This window comes from Tamandua tetradactyla, chromosome 12, assembly GCF_023851605.1.
Source record: "Tamandua tetradactyla isolate mTamTet1 chromosome 12, mTamTet1.pri, whole genome shotgun sequence".
Taxonomy (NCBI): Eukaryota; Metazoa; Chordata; class Mammalia; order Pilosa; family Myrmecophagidae; genus Tamandua; species Tamandua tetradactyla.
The window spans coordinates 21,241,657-21,259,608 of NC_135338.1; the positions used below are offsets into that span (position 1 = coordinate 21,241,657).

Genomic DNA, 17,952 nt, shown 5'->3' on the forward strand with positions numbered 1-17,952 from the left:
TCCTCTATATGCAAGAAGAAAATATGACCTTGTTACAGATAAATTAGTAAAACTTCAAACTCAAATTAATTAGGAATGATGGGTGAGTTTTTATACAAGTCTAAATAATCGGGCATATATACAGACTCATTATCTCCATGCCATATATTCACCCTGTACTTGTTTGGATAGTATTCTCTCAAAACTCATGACTAGCTGGGATCTCTGACTGCAACCTTATTTGGAAATAGTGACTTGAAAAATACCATCAAATCAAGATGAAATAATTTTGGATTAGGGCAAGCACTAATCCAGTGTGACAGGTGTCTTTATGGGAAGAAGGAAATTTGGGCAGTCAGACAGGGGGCACCATGTGAAAACAGAATCAGAGACCGGCGGGATGCACCTACAAGCCAAGGGATGATAAGGATGGCCGGCAACCACCAGAGGCCAGGAGAGAGGCATGGACTAGATTCTCCTCCAGAAACTTCAGAGTGAGTGTGGCCCTGCCCACACCTTGATTTCATACTGCTAGCCTCCAGAACTGTGAGAGAATACACTTCTGCTGTTTTAAGCAACTATTGTATGGTACTTTGTGATGGCAACCCCAGGAAACCCATATTAGCAAGACTGAGAAAATGGCCACAACTCAGAGGAGTTAGCCTTTAGAGAGGAGGGAGAGAAGATTGATATTTCCTTAATAAGTGCTGACTATATTCATTCATACAGCATTCATATTTAATCAGTATGTGTTCACTATATTCCCTTCATACCATACTTCTGTTTAATTCATAAGAGCTCAATATATTCATTCATACTGAACATGGCTTGAATGGGATAGAAGGAAGGAGGGGAAAGGGAATCATAGGGCAGGTTCAGTCAGACAAGCTAAAAGAAAACAAACCATTTTCCAGACTTTCATTTAAGCAAACTCCCATGAGACCAATGAGAGGTTCATACCTGCTTCCAATCTGTAGGAACTGGAACCATGAGGAACAGGTGGTTTCCTCCAGAAATTCTTCAGAAAACAGTAGTTTCCTTTAATATTGCTCCAAGTTATCCTGGAGTTCAAGTCACCATGATGACTGCCAACTCTGTTGCTCTTTTGCAACTTAAAAATAAGTTCTAGGATTGAACTTTCCTTATAAACGAGCTTCAAATACATTGCTGCTTGATGAATCAAATCCAGCAATGGCTTTGACTAAACCAAAGACCTTGATTTGCACACAGAGGTTTATGGTATGGAGCTGTTGGGGGATTTGGGAAGCAGGGGTAGTAAGACTTGGAAGGAGCAATGCTAAGTCTTACTCCTTGTAGGTATTATGGAGAGAGATGAAGTATTGGAAAGAGAACATAGGAAGGGGAGAAAGACAGACACTGACTAGAAGATTGTTTCTGTTTCTTGGTAGGAGATCTCCGGCATGGAGCTCAGCCACAGTCACTGTCAGAAGAACAGAAAAGCCAAAGAACAAAGAAAGAAGACTAGAAGAAAACTCTGCTGTTATGTCAAGATCATTGCCCTTATCATGGCCAGTTGCTCTCTATTTAGCTGGAAAATCATTTTTTTTCATGTTCTTCTCTCAATTAGAAAAAGTGGCACATAAGCCCTTAAAAACAACTATTTACCAGAACAAGTAACATTTTGTGGCAGATAAACAGGAAAAGAGCAGTTGATATCACTCAGTATTTTACATGAGTGACTTTTCAGAGGACAGATATCTTGGAAAAACATACCCAAGAATTACCGGAAAAGTTCCCGAACTTGTATTCAAACTAAATTCAGCATGTCCTTTCAAGGGGTAAAAAAGCTCTGTGTTAAAGTTTGAGCAACAAAAGCGTATGATTTCTACTGAAATTAAAGCAGGAGACAAGGCTAAGGGGGGTGAGAGAAAAGTCTCTTCCTTCTCAAACTCAGGCTACAAATCAGTCCTATTTCTTGCATTCTCACACACACAAAAAATCAGGTAAGATGATGGGCCTGCACACCTATTACAGAAACATCTTGCTGTTCTATGAACTCCGGCCTAAAGTCAACAATAAGACTTGTTTAGAAGCTCCAATCACTGGTTCCTGCTTTCTCTCTTAGTTCATTCAGTTGCACAATCTTCTCAAACTTTTCTACCACAGCCACCACCACCAGACATAAATGACTATATATGGTATGCTTCCATTTGTATGAATGTCTAGAAAAGGCAAAAAACAAATCAGTAGTTGCCTAGGTCTGAGGGTGGGGGAGCAGGGATTAATTGTAAATGGGCATAAAGGAAATTTGGGAGGTGATCAAACAGTTCTAAAATGGGATTGTGGTGATATTTGGACAGCTCTATAAATTTACAAATATGACTGAATTGTACACTTACAGTGGGTGAATTATGAATTTACTTTAATAAAACTGCTTACAAAAAAGAGAAAACTCCAGGCTTTGGAAGGAAAAAAAAAGATGTCTCAATTAAGCTTTTAATGATCTAAATATCATGAGAAATTTCTGGCTAATTAGAAATGTGTAAACAGAGCAAAATAAGACATTGCTTAAAATAACTGAAAGCGATGCCAAGACAAGACTCTACTTTATGAAGGGATTGTTTATGCAGGTTTTTAAAATTTCTTTTTCTTCTTTTTCTTGTTAATATATAACAATATCTACCAAAAAGAAAAAAAAAATGGATCTGTGCTTTATTAGTCATTCTGATAATACATCTGCCAGCAGATAAAAAAGTTAAAAGATTGAATTTGATGGAATAAACAAGTAAATGAAAGGTTAGATTTGGAGTAATTCCTTTTCCTTCTCTGAGATTGTTCCTACAGAAAGACCCAACAAGAAAAGAACCAACAGTGATGCGATCATACTAAGAATTATGTGCGTCAGATGCTCACCCAAGCCCACTTTCTTTTTTGGCATGCACAGGTAAACTACATTTCCCAGCATCCCCTGGCTTCTTTGGCAAATAGAATATGGGCAGAAGAGATGTATGTCCCTTCTAAACAAGGCAGTAAAACATGCTGCACCATCTCCCAACTTCTCTCTCTCTTTCCTATGGATACAGCTGGACGTGAAAACCCCTCAGGTGGTGAAGCTGGCTGATAGAAAAAGCCTGCATCTCTGAATTAGTCCATTGTAGAGAGCTAACCAGGAGAGTTGTGCACAGTCAGCTTTGGACTTTGAGCAAGAAATAAATCTTTCTTCTATAGAGCTACTGAGATTTGGGGACGGTTACAGCAGTTAGTGTTAATTACTCCAAGTAATATATTATGCTACAGGACAAAAAGCATAGTTCTTCTTTATTCCTTTCATCATTTAGGCTTATTCTTTCCCTCAGGCTCATCCTTCCTTTCTCTTGTCCCATTCTTCTTCCATGGTGACTCCAGGAAATGGTCATTTTTGAGACACAGGATGATGTGTGTGAGCACTATTAAAGCTACACCTCATTAAGATATTTCTTCAAGAACTGGGATATGTGAATGGGAGACAATGAACTTAATAGGTTACAATTCTTCCTTCTGCAAAGCCAGAGTGTCTCTCATGTCTCTGGTTAAAACACTGCATTACCACCAAGAGCAATGCTTCACCCACCCTCCTGAAAACCTCTTAAAAGGATAAATGCCAATAAGAAATGCCAGAGCTGGCAGCCACCTTCTGGGTCATGAACTTTGCTTTTATCATTTGAAGATTTTGGTGGTGGAGAAGTGCATGCTGATTGCTCAGAAGCTTTTTGTTTACCCATGAGAGTGTTTTTCCAAAGACAACAGATTACCATTTCAATTAATTTTCAAGTTATTTCATTATCCAGGTGTCTTTTCCTCCTTTTCTGCATATAGAGCAAATGCAAGGAAAGAAGACAGGACCTGCCCCAGTTCAGAAACATACCCAAGCCATCCCATCAGCCTTTACCATCACCCCACCCCTTCTTGTCAACCCCAGTTCCCCCAACTCTATAATAAAAAAATAATAATAATTCAAATTAAAAACAGCTCATAAAACAGTAAGCAAAATAAAGTAAGTTTTCTTTTCTTTCTTGTTTTTAAAGAACAAAATGAAACTTGAGGGAAAACTTACTGGAGTTACAGTTTATCCTGATACAGTCTAGATGGGGAAAAATAAATGAAAGATGAAATTGCATCCTTCAAGGTAACAGCTGCAGACATCCAAAACTACCCTTCTGGGGAAAGACACATGCAAGAAATGTGGCCATTTTATTTTATATATATACACGGTATGTACAAGTTTAAGGGTGGGTGTATATGTACAGTATATTATTTAGTAAAGTTGGGTACATATATACACACACACACACACACATATATACACATATGTATAGAGATATATACTGGTATACATATATATCCACAATAGACATGAAGTATGCTTCCTTCTTTTTTCAAAAAAATACTATTCACTAATATAGATTAATTCAAACCTGAACTTTTAAATATTAATTTTGTTAAACTTGGCAAATGAATCAAAAACTCCTCCACAACTTATATTCTATTTTCCACTATGGTTGGTTTTCTTAAAATTTAATTCTTAAAGTAGCATGAATATGATTTTTTGTATTAGTATTCCAAAGATACATTACCAGTCTGAAATATTGTATCATTAAAAAATTCTGTCATGGAGTTTCTCAGTGTAGTTTTTAACCCTTTCTCTTTTTCTAAAATCAAACTCCCTCCACCCTCTCCTTTGATTGGGCCCCAAGTACTATAAAAATTTGCATAGGCAGACTTGCCTTCACCCCCTAGAGATAAGGAAAGGGTTAACACCACCCGGTCATTTCCTGTCATAAAATGGCCACTTGCAAACAGCTAACCATACAAACACCTATCCCAGATTTTAGAGAGGTAGGGTTCCATGTTGGGGTAGAAGGATTTTTATGATGTTATCACAATTGATTGGGCTCTCGAATTGCTGCTGTTTCAAAGGCTCCCAGACCAAGCCACTCACAAACGCCATCTTCGTCTTCCTGCCTGAATGCAGGGACTGAATCAGGTGCTCAGAGCATGCAGGGAGAAGGCGAGACAGGCACACGTGGAGGTGGTCTCAGGTCCCTCTGAGAGCCCTGCCTACCTTATTCTGTGATTCCAGGAACTTGTGGAGGGAAAATCCTTCATGTTTTGTGCGTGTGTGTTTTAGGTGGTTTAAAGAAGGAAGAAGAGGGCGGCTCACTTTCCAATGCTGGTAACCAGACAAGTTATTCTGTACTAGAGATCAGAGCAGCTATCATTTTATATCTCTTTGAGAGTCCTAGATACTGTCTCCCCCCAACCTGCATTGAGTAAATGCAACATTTACTCAAGAAAAAAAGTTCTGGAGTAGAGTCACTGGGTACTGCTAGTGGAATTGGGCAGAAATAGTTCAAATAAGAACCATAGAGAAATGGTTCAAGTAAAACATTACCAAGCTGCCCCAATGGAACTTATGGTTGGTTTATACCAGAGGAAATTCCAATAAGAATTTTCTTTAAGTCAGGTATTAACAGGGAGAAGTAAAATGATAACAAGGAATATGGTTACAAACGTATACCTTTCTACTCTTTTCCTGCCTAAGGCTGATCCCATAGTTTCTGTAGGACATGTTGAGGGCTGAACACCACCAGGTGAATTTCCCAAAGTAAACCATTTTCAGTGAGCAAGTGAGAAAGGGACCAGTGGCAAACAATGGGGGAGGGTAAAAGGATGTGAAATTTGGATGGGAGCAATTTTAACACCCAATCCTTCTGAGGAAGGAGCTGGCAAGCTTATGTATTCCCCAGAAGAACATCTCTTGAGAAAAATCTGGGTTTGGTTTCGTGCAGTTGGGTTTGTCATGTGTTGTCAACCGCAACAGAAAAGTGGGAGCAAACAGCCCTGGAGCAACTGGGATGATCACCAGACAGAGAAGACCATGCCCCTGGTGAGAACTGGGAGGAGGGAGGGCAGAGGGGCTGCAGCTCCTGTTTGCACCTACCATCACTCTTGAGCATGCTTAAAGGAGAAGGACTGAACCTAAAGCAACAACCTCAAGAACTGTGAACAAGGAGTGGTTTTCCTTGGTTTCTATGCAGCTGGGGATTTTATTCTTAGACAAGGACCTGGTCTAGAGTGAGGTGTTGGGTGGGCCTGTCTGTGCTTCTTGGTTCATCTAAACAGTTCTACACGAAGCTGAATAGTGTCTTCACATCAATGGAAGGACTTAGAGCTCTCAAGATGGCAAAAAATTTGGTTATTTTAAGTCAAAAGTCCATAAGTACTTTATTATTTTACTGAAGAATAAGTGGTTGAGGAGAAAGTCCATTCTAGTCTTTTGTTCCTAAGCTCTGGGAAGGGTGGGCCTAAGAGTGAGGATTTTCTTTTAATGAAAAATTTGTCAGGGGGGTTGGCTTAAAGATAATTTCATTTACATTGAGCTTCTGTAGCAGACAAATTTCTCTTCATTTAAAATTTCAGAAATTGCCTGAAAAGTCCTGCATAAGTCTTGGTGCGGTGTTTGAAGTATGTCCATATGTTTTTGTTTTTTGTTTTTTGGGGGTATACATGGTTTGGAAATTGAACCTGGGTCTCCTGCATGGAAGGCGGGCATTCTAACCACCAAACCACCCATGTGTGGATGTTTGTGGGGTTTTTTTTGTTTAAAGTAGTTGTGTTATATTTTAGTAAATAAGGAGAAATTATTATTTTCTATATTGATGAGCTTTAGCGCAAGCACAGAAGAGGTGAATGTTCTTAGGATTTGCGTGTCTTCAATGCAGCATATGGTAAATAATAGTCAGCAAGCCATGTGTTCAGATAGAACACCCTAAGGAATTCGAATGCAATTAACCAACCTCTATATCACTCCCTCAGTGCCTCTGCCATGGAGGAAGGGCTCCCTTGCACTCTTCTGAGGATTCTAAAGGGCCACAACTGAGGCTGTACCAATACTCACTGACTTTCCTTCCACAAGCCTCAACTGAAACTGAACACTAAGAAAAGATTCCCACTGTGCACGTTTAAAGAGTGACCACCATGAAGCAGTTAGAATTCATTAAGAGTGTCCCATCCACAATATTGATAAATGGAGCTAAGCAATCCCCTACCCTTGATCAAAAAGTTTACAGCCATCAGTTCTAGTCCCAACTATGCTACCAAGTTTTCGTGTGAACTGTTAAAAGTCATACCTTTCTCTCTTTGTTTCCACATCTGTAAAAAAAAACTAACAACTTTATAAACACTAGGTGTGTGTTATACTACCTAAGACATTTCTCATGCCTGCTATTACCACATATGACTATTTCAGAAAACAAGGTTCTTGGAAAAGACTAATCTCCTTGACACTTGGAAAATATGTTACATTAGAGAAATACATATATTCGACTCTCATGTCTTGAGCTTTAATGTATGGCCAGTTTGAAATAAATCAGAGTAACAATTTGTGTGTGCTAGAGACTCAACTAAATGGAATGAAGGGACAAAGTAACAATTTGAAATTAGTTCTTGTGGAATTCATGAGAATGCAAACTCTCCTTGGAGATGTTTTCTTCCACAACCAAGAAAAAGGAAATATCAATTCATGGCACAAGAAAGAAAGCATTTATGAAGGGATATACTTGCGGGGAGGAGGTAGAAGGAGAACTTTTAAACAAAGCATGAATCTAAAGAGTAGTGTATACAAGACAAGGAATTTAAAGTTCAGTTTTCCATGTTAGGTTTGAAAGAAAGTTATGTAAATTCAAACCAGTAATTGTGGCTAACTGTAGCCTTCATGGGAGGAAAAATAAAAAAAAAAAGAAAACAAAAACTACCACTTCTGGAGATGCCTAGTGCTCTCTAGGGAGTGGCTGCTTTACCTAGGTTGTTTCAACTTAGGGGAAGCTGGTTTGAATTGATGGTGCGCTGAAGAAAGCTCAAAGGCAAAACCGGTGCCCTTTGGAAAAGTACCTCTCCCATATTTTGGCCAGAGTTTAAAATACAAAAAAGAATGCTTCTAGGAATACACACAGGATCTGTGACTCACTCTGTGTGTCTGTGTGTGCACACACACATGAGAGAGAGACAGAGATGGGGGGAGGAAGAGAGAAATAGAGGGAGAGAAATGGTGCAAAAGAGATAGAGAGACAGAGAGAGAGAGAAGCTAGCCATCTCTTCCTTTATTTCCTTTATCTCCTCCCAATTTCTCCTTCTAAGTAAGCTGTGGGGCCTGTCACAGTGGGCTTTCTAAATGTTACAAAACACTATCAAATAAAGAAAAAAAGTATCTGTTTAAAGACACAATGTGTACTTCTCCAGAACCCCATGGGGCAGATTTACCCTTCTATCTATGTGTCTCTCCTTGTACTTTGAAATAGATGCAGAGGTAAAAAAAAAAAAAAAAGTCTTCATTTTCTTTTTTGTGAGCTAGTGAGGAGGTTATGCTTGGTTTTTAGTTTTGAGGTTTGATTTCTTCCGTTGTTTTATGGACAGGTAGACAATTGGCTACTGGTTGTTGGTTTTAGGTCTTGTACTCAGCTGTTGGCCTGTTTTAGAGGGAGAGGATGGTGTGGGGAGGGGAAGGTGGGAGGGGCAGGGGTATGCCAGCCCCTGCAGGCTGCTCAGTACATTCTGTGCTCAAGGCTGTTTGCTATGCCGGCTGCAGGCTTTGGGCGTTTGAAGGGTTGAATACCATCTTTTGATTTACCATGGTTGATGGTAGGGAGGACTTGTAAACTCAATAACACAGAAAAAGATCCAGCAAAAAAGAAAAAACAAAACCCAAAATAACCAAACACACACTCAAACAAAAGAAAAACCAAGACACACTGACAACAGAAATCAAATGAGTTTGGACAAGAAAAAAGGGGCATAGTGTTATAAAAGTTGCAAACTGGAAGAAAAAAAAATGACATAACTGAACAAGCCACTGCTCAAAACAGTCCTCTGTGTCCTAGAGATTTTAGGATTGTAGCATAGGCACTTTCCAAGTGTGACCAGCTGACCTGAGATCAGATAAGCCTGGTATGGATCCACAAACCTCACCTTCCCAAGGGGCCTTCTAGGGCTTTGTATGGAGCTGGTACACTTGACCATCATGTCTTCTCCATGCTTCTGCAAGCCATTCTACTGAGATCTTTATAAAGGGGCTCTGGATCCAGACATATTCAAGATATCCAAACAAATCCAAAGACTTAGGTGGTTTGGGATCTGCTATACCACTAATTCTGTCAACCCTGGGCACTGATATTGTAATGCTCAGTAATCTTCAAAAGGACTTTCTGCGAAGTAGAAATAGCAGACTTAGGGTTTATTCCTTCCCAAACCAGAAGACCCCTATCTCCATAGAAGTTTGGGCAGAATTTAGTAAACAGGGTCAGTAACAGCACAGACTTCGAGGCCATGTAAAGGAGAAGTTCCAAAATATCTAACACAGGGAATTACAGTGAAAGAACAGAGAAGCTCTCCCAGTAAAGTTAGGAATTTGAGGTTGTCACAATTACTTAAAAGAAGAATTGACATGTGTTACACTAGGAGGACAGATTACTTGCTGAGTAATAATGTAACTTTTAACATCTTCACAAAATGGGGTGCTGGATGACAGGTAAGAATATCAGGAAGGACACATTTCAGAAGCCACTGTGTCCTTCCATAGGTCAGAGCCTAGCAATTTATGAATTTTTTCTCCAATGGGATGACAGAAAAGATCTACCTTTGTCCCCCCCACTAGGAAAAATTATGGGGAAATATCAGTGTCATCAAGGCTGCCAAAACTCCCCATCTGAATAGTCATTGTGGGGCAGGAAGCAATGCATTTTTCACCCTACTAATAGAGTTTAGTTTTCTCCTGTCTCACCCTCCCATTTTGCCTCAATTTTCTGCCCTGTCCATGCCCTCAGCGTTGACTGTTTTGAGTGGCAACCAAGGAGTTGGACTCAATGGTGATGCAATTGATCAAAAGATAGACCAAAATAGTGTGTTTTACACAAAGCTAAACGGTTCCAGAAATCCAAGAAAGGAAACTTAGAAAACAAATAATCTAGTAAAGAAAATGCCACTGTTAAAAAACCAGAAATTGACATCAAAACCTCATGCAGAAACAAGGAGAAAGAGGTGTTATGTTGATGTTGGGTTTTATCCTTGGTCTATTAACCAAAGATGAGCTGCTAACTTTCAAGAAACAAACAAACAAAAGAATTCAATCAAACCAATGAAAACCAGAAAAGAAAAGGAAGACAAGCCCAAACAGAGTGGCAGAGGGTACTTCATACGATACCTAAGTTAACCATGAGCTTGACTCGCACCCCCATCCAGCCCCAGGCGCAGGGTGTCAGCCGAGTCCCTGGAGGTGGTCGCCACCAGCAGCCCGTGAGCCCGCCGGGGCATGAAGCGGAAGGACACATCCTCTGCCTCGGTGTGCATCACCATGGGCATGATGATCTTCACGTACATGCTGCCGTCGTAGCTCAGGATGGACGCCTCTGCCAGAGAAGGAAGGAAGGGGGAGATCATTAAGATGAAGGGTATCGGAGCTTCCAAATACCCCCTTTGTTTCCAGGGTCAACAGGGTGGAGAAAAAACGGAACCTATAGCCCAGGATCTTGTATCTGCTGTTAACTACCTGAGCCTGGGCGGGTGACTGAGATTCCGAGGCTTTCTTTCAGCGTCTGCAAAAGGCGGACGATTGTCCTGGTCACTGCCCCAACAAATCCTCATAAATTTATCCAGAGTGAATGAAATGATGGATGTGAAAGCATTTTGCAGAAGTGGATACTGCCCCCCCCCAAACAGTCATAATGGTCACTCTGTATGCTGTGAATAAAACCAAAGTACATAAAACAAGATTATGAGTATTGCATGAAAAGTAGGAGTAAGCCAACCATTTAAAGTCACCATAGTAGGCAAAGGGGTATTGGACAGAGAATGTCAACTTCTAGAAGAAGGCAGAAGTAGCAGCAGCAGCATGATCAGACCCCCACAACACCCCTGGCGGCCAGGTATTGTGAGGATTTGCTTGGTCAATTCAAAGGAGGCTGATTGAGCCTGATCTAGAAAACAAAAATAAAAGCTAATGTCACCTGCAAGAATGATCAGTCTTCTCTTTATTCATAGCATCTCTTTATAGAAGGAAGAAAACTCGCTCCTGGTAGTTGATACCTTCTCCAGTTCAAACACTTGGTTATCTTCTCCCCATATTATCTTACTTAATATTACAGTGTGGGTCTATTATTCCTATTCTCGAACAAGAAAACTGAGGTTCTTAGAGGGAGAAGCAAATATCCAACAACAACAGTCTGGATTTTAATCTAGTGTATCTGGTCCCAAATTCAGGGTCTATTCTGCAAAACAACTCAAAACATGAATTTGTGGGAACATTCATTTTACAGATAAGTATAGAGAACATGGGAAGAGAATATCACTCTTTCTTATGAAGCCAGCTTGTCACTGGGTTCAAAACTGGTGATGGGTTGGTCTTCCTTAAATATTTGGTGTTGTCAAATAATTGCTATCTACATATGTTGCAGAAAGTATAAGGGTGAAACAGACAAGACCCCTGTTCTGAAGGTAGACACTACGTGTGCTAGTATATGTAACAGAAGAACCCGGATCAAGTAACATAGCAAAGATAGGACAATAAAGCTAGTGGCATTGAGAGGAGAGAGGTTGTGGGGATGTAGGTGAATAAAGTAGATGCGCACAGATTGTAGAGTCTCAGAGGGTCCTGATTGATGAGTGGGATTTCTAATGGAAGAAGTGAAGGCATTGAACTTGACAGGTAGAGAAAATAGCATCCATTAGAAATAAAGGAAGGAGAGAGAGGCATGCTTAGGTGAAAACAAACTATTCAATTTAACAGACACATCAGGCAGATTTTGGGAAGTAGTTACACAAAGGTAGCTTGAGATTGAAATAAAATCAATGGACTTTGGTAGATACTGAGGAATAAGTGAATGGCTTTAGATTAAGAGGTGCTATGATACATTCACTGTGTCCCAGGCACTCTTCTAGGTGTTGAGGGCAAAGTAGTGAACAGAAGATACAAACATTGAGGCCCTCGTGTGTACAAGGAATCAGAATAAGGGAAGATAAGAGGCAGGAAAACCACTTAGAGGATTCCCAAATTAGTCTGTGTCATCATCATCCCTCTCCTGCCCTCATTTATACAGCACATAAAAATTCCATCAAAAAAAGTATAAATAGAGTTATATTCCTAGAAAGAACCATCACGTTGGCAAAACCTATGACACGTGTACACTAAAAGTTGCAAACTCTAAAGGTGTGACCATTGCAGACACTGTTAGAATAAAAAAATGTAGTATAAGATCCACTTCTGGATGGGAAGCACACCCTAAATTTAACATGCAAGCCAGTTGTGGAAGAAACTTTATCTCTTGGAGGAGCAGAATCCAAAGACCAATAATAATATCTACAACTTACTGATCACCTGCTATTTGCTTGGTGCTTTCTAACATGCATTAAGTCAGTTGATCCTCACAAGAACACCATGAGGAAGGTGGCAATATTATATTTTATGGGTACCATGTCACACAGCTAATAAAGGGCAGAGTTCAATGCCAGCAGACTGACTCTTGAGCTTGTATACTTAACTCTTCCTCCAAACTGTACGTCACAGAGCTTTATCCAGGGCACACCCATGTTTCTAAGCACCCAAACATATCCCTAAGGCTGCATGGTAGTGTGTGCTGTTCTCAGGTGTATGTGTGTCTGTGTACATATGCACAATGTCATTTTAAAGTTATTTCATAAACAAAAAATCAGATAAACATGGATAATACATATATTTATATTAATGCATATTTTCTCAATGAATATACCCGATGTGCTCTGTGTGTTGATGTAAGTATGAACACCATTCATCATTAGGCACCTTCTACTCTCCACATTCACCATTTTTAGAAGGTATTAGGGCATTCAGTGAGCCATAAAATGCTTCCTTTAATGCTTCACCTTAGATACTTTCCAAAATTAATGGCTGCATTTGTCCCTCTGGATATGTGTAGTGCCAGGACATATGTATAAATGAATGCATTTTTATGCCAATATTTGTAGTATCAGAGAAAAAATATCAGAGAATAAATCTCAGTTAAACAGCTGATGGTACAAAATAAAGTTCGTTGGGCGGGCCGCGGTGGCTCAGCGGGCAAAGTGCTTGCCTGCTATGCCGGAGGACCTCGGTTCGATTCCCGGCCCCAGCCCATGTAACAAAAACGGAGAAACAGAATACAATAAAACAAGAAAATGTAAAAAAAAAAATAAAAAAAAAAAAAAATAAATAAATAAAGTTCGTATTTCATCGTGTACCTTTGTGTGTCCCTCTGTGAGTATATTAACCTCATATTTTTAAGAGGAGTGTAATGAAGCAGGAAATTTAATATAGGAATCAGTTGAAACAAGATCTGTTCCATGGATTCATATTAATTTTCTTAAAAGATTTCAAAAACAAAGAGTGCCATGAATAGTTTAGTCATTCAAGGGGGAAAATAAGGCTAATAAGGAAAATTGGTCAATCTAAAATCTGTTAGATTATTGGGTGTGCACATGACGGTTTGCATATAGTCCCCCTGTTTTTTTCCTCTTTAATTCCTTGCCTCCTTTTTTCTTAAGTGAATACTTTCTAGTGTACCATTTTAGTGCCTTTAATGATTTTTAACTATGTTTTTAGTTATTTGTTTTACAACTTTCCTTAGTGCTTACAATGGGTACTTAATTTATCAGAATCTACCTCGGTACTTAATTTATCAGAATCTACCTCATATTCATACTAGCTTAATTCCAAAAAGATGTAGACATTTTACTCTTACATATTAGTTTCTATTGTCTGCTTTTACTCCTGTCACATTTTCTTGGTCTCTGATCAGGTCCTAATTTTTGTAGAAACTGGACATTTAAATGATACACTGTAGCAAGTTGGGATACAGGTTGTCCCACCAGGGCTTCTTCTTGTTTGTTTAGTCACGGGTTTAGTTAAATGACTTGGATGAATTCTGTGATGTGCATTTTCCCAGCAGTATGCAAGTTCTGATGTCCCTGCTCAGATATTTTCTCCTGTTTTTATCTTTAGCCTGACTTCTTAGGCATCGCCCCTGGGTCAGTATAAACCACCAGTAGTCCAACATTATGCTTAAGCTCCTTAAGTCAGTTACATTTTCACCTTTTACCTGTTGGATGTGTGTGGCTTGGGGACTGCTTCCACAGTTGAAGGAGTTTATGATATTGCCTCCAGGTTTTGCCAGGGTCTAGTAGCTTGGAAGTTGTCCCTCGTGGCACCCCTGATTTTCCAAGGGTAAGAGGATGGGAGCAGGTCATGATTTAAATGCCACAGACTCTCACTTTTCTCACTGAGATTTAGTAGATTTCTTGAAAAAAATGTTTCTCTATTTACTTTATGCCCTTAGGACAATTTTCAGAGTTTATTTAAAAAAAAAACACCACAATAAATTTCATCAATTAAATCATAGTTTTCCTGAGGAAAGTGTCTGCCAAGATTCTCATTTCAAAGTCTTCTTATTTGGCATTACATATGTCTCACATATCATTCTCCACAGTTATTTTCCTTGGCCCTGAGTAGTCTATATTTAGAATAGTAGATCTATTTCTGTTTCTAGAGGGGTATAAGTAATTAACATCACTTAATCTTTGTGACATGTAAAAATACATTTTAGCACTGATTTATTTTCTTATTGTCTAATATTTACATATTGCCTAATTGTTCTTCAATCTCAATAATTGATGGCTTCTTTCTCCATTCCCACGTTCTAGCAGCTGTACTTTCACTGACATTGCAAGGTTCCTCCAAAAAAGGAAAGGGAGTGGCACTGGAACATTGAGCAACATGATAGAAACTTTGTATGTATCTCTTGTGTTAGAGAAAAATTGATAGTATTAACTTGATTTGGGCATACTTTTGTCAATACTACACATCAACCCCCTAGAATAAGGGCATAATTCCAAGCATATGTTAAACTAGTCTCAGGGAGTTATGATTTCTCAGTTTTTTATACTCCTCTCCCTCTTTTTAGAGAAAAAAAATCACATTATTGATTATATATACATGTGCATACACACACACACACACACATAATTAAACATTTCAAATCACACCGACAAGAAATAACCTCATTAACATTAGGAAGCATATTTTCCTAGCACATATACAAATAGGAGAATAAATAAAAGTACTTTTAAAATTCTATCTATGCTATTTTAATTAAAGTTAGCTTTAATTTTCCATGAAGTTAACAAAAGAAAATATCCAAATTTCAAATAAATTGTTTTTTTTATGAGGTATTGTTTTTTAGGCAATCTCATTAAAATTTACAAAAGACATTATGAAAAACATGAAAAGAATGGCGCTTTATTTTTAACCTTATGCTTCAAATTTAGCCAATAAAGTGAAAAAATTATTATTACACTTTGTCCTTTGTCTCTGAGTTTTTGTTATTTCATTATTTTTATTAAACCTTGGGCAGGAAAAGGTCACTCAGCAGAACTGAGAGGTTCAAATTCTACGCATTACCAAGAAGGGCCTGTCCTCGTGACTGGACCTTCACCTGCTCCTGGGAAGAGGGTTCTTGGAAAATTCTGACTAAGAGTCCTTTGTATCCTAGCACATACTGTACTAGTTGGTTTAGATAATTGATACTCACAAGGTGATTTCAAAAGTAAACACTGACTTTCCCTCTGAGGGCCTAGAGCATTAGCCCCTCCATCTTCCTGAGTTTCTGAGGTCAGCCTCTCAACTAGAATATGCTAGATGACTGATCCCCAATTGAAACCCCGGACCCACACATTCAGGTGAGTTCCGTGGTCTTCAAAACTTAGCATATGTTGTCACATATCGTGCTGGAGGAATTAGTACATTTTTATGATTCCACTGGGAAAGGAATCTTGGAAGCTGTGCTTAGTTTCTTCCAGATTTCACCCCATGTACTCTTTCCCTTTGCTGATTTTACTCTGTATCCTTTTGCTTTAATAAATCAGAACCATGGATATAAGAATTTCTAAGTCCTGTAAGTTTTTATAAAGAAGTATCCAGACTGGGGATGGTCTTGGGGACCTTGATATGCATGTATAATCTGTCCTGTATTGATAATGTATACACTAATCATCTATTTGCATTATAATGGATGTTATCACAATTCTCACCAGTCTTTTATCACAGTTTCTCTATTTCTGAGTAATTTTACTTCATCTCTAAATGCTTGGATTTCATGATGACATTGCTCTTTTAAAAAGAAAACACTCAGTGTTACATTATCAAAACGCATTCAGGTCTGTGAATGTCTGCCCGTGCTCATGTTTACATTTGGATTTCATTGGGGTTGCATATGATTCTTGAGTCACACTTCATTTTATGAAGAACTTTATAGACATTTCTTTATTGCACTTGAGACTGTAAAATGCTGCTGATGTGATTTTTCTCCTTCATAGGTGGAAAATTATGTAATTTTTTTCTATATGCCTGAAGAATATTACTTTAATACTTAAAGTTCAATGACATAATTGATACACAGCTCAGTGTTAAGCACATTACATCACATTTTCTTGGAACCTAGTATGCTCTTCTGAACTGCAGAGTCAGTTCTTTGTAATTTTCAGTAATTAAAAAATATCTACTTTTCTAACTTTGAATAATTTCTTTGTTAAAGTGCTCAGCTTTTCTAATTCAGGGATCCAGTTATCCTGTCTGTGATCCATATCTCTTAGTTTTACTGTGGATTTAATCTCCTTGACTTTTCCATTAGCATTCACTGTGATTGTCTCAAGCATTCTACACCTTTGGCCATAATTTAATTTGTAGCCATAGCTTCTTCATTCCCTATTGTTACTAATTATTTCAAATTAATTATGTGATGGTATTGATTTGGTTCTCTTTTCTTCCCCCTTTGGTCTACAATCTCCCTCTTCATTTCACCCAGTTAATTTTTTCTATGAATTCTTAAGGTATTAATTAAATTTTCTTAAGTTATCCTATAACACAGATAGAGCTCGTAAGAGATTTTTCTGTTTCAGTTAGTTTTTTTCTAGATCAAGTTCTTAGACTTTTATAAGCTATGCACCTATCTCTGTTTTTGTATATTATTTTCCTGCTGTTTTGTATTTGCATTGCCATGTCATTATTTCTCATCTTGCTCATGCTAGATGACTCCATCCAGAGTTTAAATTATTGAGATAACAAGTAAATAAATTCTTTGTTTTTGTTGTTGTTTTTGCTGTTTGGGGGGGGGGAGAGGTGCACGGTCCAGGAATTGAATCCAGGTCTCCTGCATGGTTGGTGAGAATTCTCCCTTGCACTGCCCTGAATTTTTTACTTCTAGAGTTATCTATCATTTAATGGTTTAATGTTTGGAGTTTCATTTCCTTTCTTTCTGAAGCTTGAAAGATGGCACAGTATGGAAAGGGAGAGATGCAGACCTTGGTCTCAGCAGCATGTAGTCTTATTTAACTGTGTGGGCTCCATTCTCATTTCTGAAGTATTGTTAAGTGTACCAGAAGTCATTTCACCTGGCTAAACAGTGTGCCAAGTTAATGGAGAGGACACATGAGAACTTCTGATGTACTTAGCCCTGGAGGCTTCTCCTTCAATTTTCAGTCCTGTTGCCTATTTCCTTTATATGCATTTTTCCCCTTCAGTCAAAGTTGGGGTCAGCAGGAATATCTACTTACTTTGTTTCTGCCCGTATATGAAGGTATTAGGGATACTGCTGTGCATTTTTATCAACTAGACGTTACTGTAACCAAGGACCATAGGCAGGGTTGGCAGCTTGGCCATGCCTCTTGGCTTGGCTTCTTAGTTAACCCTCTTGTTGCTTAGTTATCACTTTTTGAGGCTTGTGACACTAATTTGTGCCCTTTTCCTACTTGGGGCTAATGATTTTCTTGATTGGCATAGTCTTTTTTGTTTAAGTTGAAAGATGGGGTTTCTGTCAATCTCCTTTTCCTACTATCTTCCTATTCCCGTCATTCCATGATCAGATAAGTACATCCGAGACCAAAGAAAAAAGTAGGAAATAATCAAAAGTCAAAATTCTG

General features: G+C 38.7%; 1 protein-coding gene across 1 annotated transcript in view; it reads right to left on the bottom strand.

Moving 5' to 3' along the window:
- Window positions 1-10,156: 10,156 nt before the first annotated feature.
- Window positions 10,157-17,952, bottom strand: part of LOC143651861 (neurexin-3-like) — a 29,912-nt gene continuing 22,116 nt past the window's right edge. Inside the window, exon 2 of the mRNA XM_077122685.1 lies at window positions 10,157-10,379. Within this exon, the coding sequence (XP_076978800.1) occupies window positions 10,180-10,379 (200 nt within the window). The 3' untranslated portion in view covers window positions 10,157-10,179. The remainder of the gene's footprint in view (window positions 10,380-17,952) is intronic.